At 50.2% G+C, this 3520-nt stretch overlaps 1 protein-coding gene across 1 annotated transcript in view; it reads right to left on the bottom strand.

The window, feature by feature from the left end:
• Positions 1 to 2248: 2248 nt before the first annotated feature.
• The window catches only part of Ghrh (growth hormone releasing hormone), a 4500-nt gene continuing 3228 nt past the window's right edge, over positions 2249 to 3520 (bottom strand). The window contains exon 4 of the mRNA XM_005363023.1: positions 2249 to 2267. Coding sequence (XP_005363080.1) covers positions 2249 to 2267 — 19 coding nt within the window. The remainder of the gene's footprint in view (positions 2268 to 3520) is intronic.

Raw genomic sequence — 3520 nt, 5'->3', positions numbered from 1 at the left:
GCTGTGATGATACTGCTCTTGCAGAGAACTCCTAAATTCTGTTTCCAGCACCCACATGGGGCAGCTCACAACCACTTTAACTCCTAGCTGGATGAGTGGGCATGGCTGTCCACTGAGCCCCTGAGGTTCGCCTAGTTCCTTCTCCCCAGCAGTGGGATTGTGAGAATCTGGCCGTTTCTTTGGTCTAACTGGACTCTTGCTGCTTTCACAGCCAGCACACTTTATCCTCTCCCTACCTAAATTAGGACTGAAATGTTTCTTTGTTAAGACAAGGTCCAAGCTGGGCTGTGATGGCCCATGCCTTTAATCCTAGCACTCAGGAGACAGAAACAGGTGGATTTGCAAGTTTGAGACCACCCTGGGTCTACAGAGCAAATTCCAGGGACAGTCAGGGCTACACAGAGACCCTACCTCAAAAAACCAAGCGAGAGAGAGAAGGTCCCACTGTGTGGCCCAAGCTGACCTGGAGCTCATGACCCTCCTGCCTCAGCCTCCCAAGTACTGGATTATAAAATGAACCACCAGGCACAGCTTGTGACTGTATTTTTTACTTTCTGATGGTTACCCAGTCTGGTGTGTCCCCGCCATAAATCAAGAGCCCCTGTGTCGTGATGATGACGTCCTGGACCCTGTTACAGAAGCCCAGTGCGCAGTTTGTTCCAAGTCCACCTGTACCTGATAGTTTAAGTCACTTGATGTCCCAGCTCCCAGTTCTGAGGGACCTGAAGTCTTACAGCCACAAAGAGCATGCCCCTTCCCACAGCATCAGTCCCTGGCTTTGCTGCCTCCTGGGTATGTGTCCTGGTACCAGTCGTAGAGTTGGTGGGCAGCTGTAGGGAGCAATGGAGGAAGCCTCCCTGGGACCTCCAAGTTAATACAAACACGAAAAGGACAAGTCCTCCATTGATTAGAAAACATCTTTAGTGCAATAAAAATAGCCCTCAGTCTTAAGTAGGGCCCCTCGGGAATGGGGAGCTCCCAGCTCCTCTATGGAGAGAAGCTGTCTTAAGTAGCCATCTGCTAATGGAGATAAAGGCCGGGGTTGCTACAGTGGCTTTGCCCTCTGTAATTGCATTCACCTCAAAACCCACAAGTAGCCTTGGTTCTCAGCGGTTATTATTTCATTTGAAAAACTAATTGAAAGTTGATAGAGTCCCGAGTTTTTTCGTGGCAGGGAAAGAGATGAGCAGGTGGGGCCAGGAAGGAGGAAGGAGAGGGTGTGGGTCTCCCATCCAGCTCACCTCCTCCTTTGTCCCAGACTTTGGCAGGTTTCCTGCTCCAGGCTAGGGGCTGGTGGGGGTGGGGTGATGGTGGGGTTGGGGGTGGAGCAGGTGGTCTTTCATAGCCCTGATGCTGGGAGATGGGAGACGTGGCTGCTGGCTTGCCAGGACTGAAGTCAAGGGCTTCCCTTTCTGCTGGCAGTGAACTGGGCTGGCTGGGGAAACCAAGAGGTGGGAGTCCCATCCAATTTTGAATGCTGCGGTTATTTTTACACTTTTAATTATTCTGGACATCCCATCATCCAGGCTTCCCAGTTTGTTTTTATTGTTGTTACTTGTTTCTATTTTTCTTTTTTAAGACGGGGTCTGTCTATGTATCCCTGGCTGTCTATAGACCAGGCTAGCCTTAAGCTCACAGAGATCCTCCTGCCTCTGCCTCCTGAGTGGTAGGATTAAAAGCGTTCACTACCACCACCTTGCTATGGTTGTCAATTTTTAAGGTTTACTTACAATAAAATGCCTTTTTTTTTTTTTTGAGACAATGTCGTGTGTATCCAGAATGACCTGGAATTTACTGTGTAGCCAAGGACAGTCACCTGTTTTCTGAGACATTGTCTCTCACTGGGTCTTAGGACTCACAGACTAGACTAAACTGATTGGCCAGTGAGCCTCAGGGATGTCTTCTTTGACCCCTCCCTTACTGGGACCACCAGCATGTGCTCCGTGTCACCTGGTTTTTATGCGGGTGTCAGGAACCGAACTCAAGTCGTCATGCTTGCTTGCACAGCAAGAACTTCACCACCTGAGCCTGCTCTCCAGCTCCAGCTATATTCTTACGCTTTGTGATGCTAAACCTGGGAGAGGTAACCACATTTGAAAAATCAGATGGACAATAAGGAAATTGAAGCACAGATCAGGATAGGGAATTTTATTGTATTTACAGAGGAAGGAGAAAGTCAAAACTGAAATGGAAGTAACTGGGTCCAGTTGTTTGGGGTGTGGGTTGGCCCAAGCCTCTGCTGAAAGCTTCATCCTTGGGAATTCCTGCTGTAGAAAGAAAGAGACACTCAATCTAGACTCTGGTAAGCAGGGGCAGAGCTTCTGGGTTCCCAGAGGTGGGAGGCAGTGGCCAGAAAGATGCTCACGGCTGCAGAAATGTAAATCCCACTCTTAGCCCCTGCCCTGCTAACCTGCTGCCACTGAGACCCTGGGCTAGTCACTTCCCTTCTGACCCTTAGACAGGACCAGCTTCTTCCCAGACAAACATGTGCCACACCCTTCAAACCTTTCTGTTGGTCACAAGTTGAACGAACAACCTCACAAGAACAAGTGGGAGTCCTCACTGCTACCCCTGATCCGAGCACAGCTGATCCCCAGCCTAGGCCTTCACACGCAGTATCTGCTGACCGGCTGCCACAAAAGTGAGAAAAATGGCTCAACCAGCGTGGCAACTTCCTGTCAGGGAGGATAGCAGAGGTGGGTGGGTCTCATAGCTTAGGCAGACCTGGAATTTACCGAGTAGCCCAGGCTGGCCTTGAACTTGCTGTTTTAAAGATTTATTTACTTAGGTATGGATTTTATGTATCTGGGTGTTTAATTTGCATGTATGTCTGCAAACCAGAAAAAAGCATCAGATCCCATGGGACTACAGTTACAGATGGTTGTGATGTGGGTGTTAGAAATTTAACTCAGGACTTCTGGAAGACTGCCTCCAGTCTGGTTCCCCACCCCCGACCCTCATCATCTGCCTGACAGTGAAGCTGGTGAGCTTTCTGGTTCCGAGTGCCTAATCAGGTCAGAAGGAAGGCGAGGGGCGCATGGCCAGCTCTGATGGAGCTGAGTTTGTTTTAAGGCTGCTGTGGGAGCACCCGACAGAACTGCACCATGAAGCACCATGAAGCACCGTGTGCTCAGTTTACAGTCAGGCTGTCGAATGCAGCGTTTCTTTCTGGACCGGCTAGTCTCTTCCACCCTGCCTCCTCCACTTAACTTCACTTTTCCTCTTCTGTAAAAGGGGAAACTTCTCCATCTATCCTGACTCCCAGTGGAAATGTGAGGGCCACTGAGATGGGGAATGACCATCATGGCCAGCTCTGCCTCTGCCTCTCATGACAGCGTTCTGCCTGCTCTGGTCAGCCACTGGGCATGACAAAGCTGGCCTGTCTTGGGCATTATAGGTTCATGGGCTTCACATGGGATCCGAGGTGTACCCTTCATACCGCCACAATGCAGTCCATTGGGACACCCGTTAAAACTCAGGGTCTGAGCCGGGCGATGGTGGCGCACGCCTTTAATCCCAG

Source organism: Microtus ochrogaster, linkage group LG8, assembly GCF_000317375.1.
Source record: "Microtus ochrogaster isolate Prairie Vole_2 linkage group LG8, MicOch1.0, whole genome shotgun sequence".
Classification (NCBI taxonomy): domain Eukaryota; kingdom Metazoa; phylum Chordata; class Mammalia; order Rodentia; family Cricetidae; genus Microtus; species Microtus ochrogaster.
The sequence above is the reverse complement of the archived record's forward strand: the minus strand, read 5'-3'. Positions and strand labels throughout refer to the sequence as shown.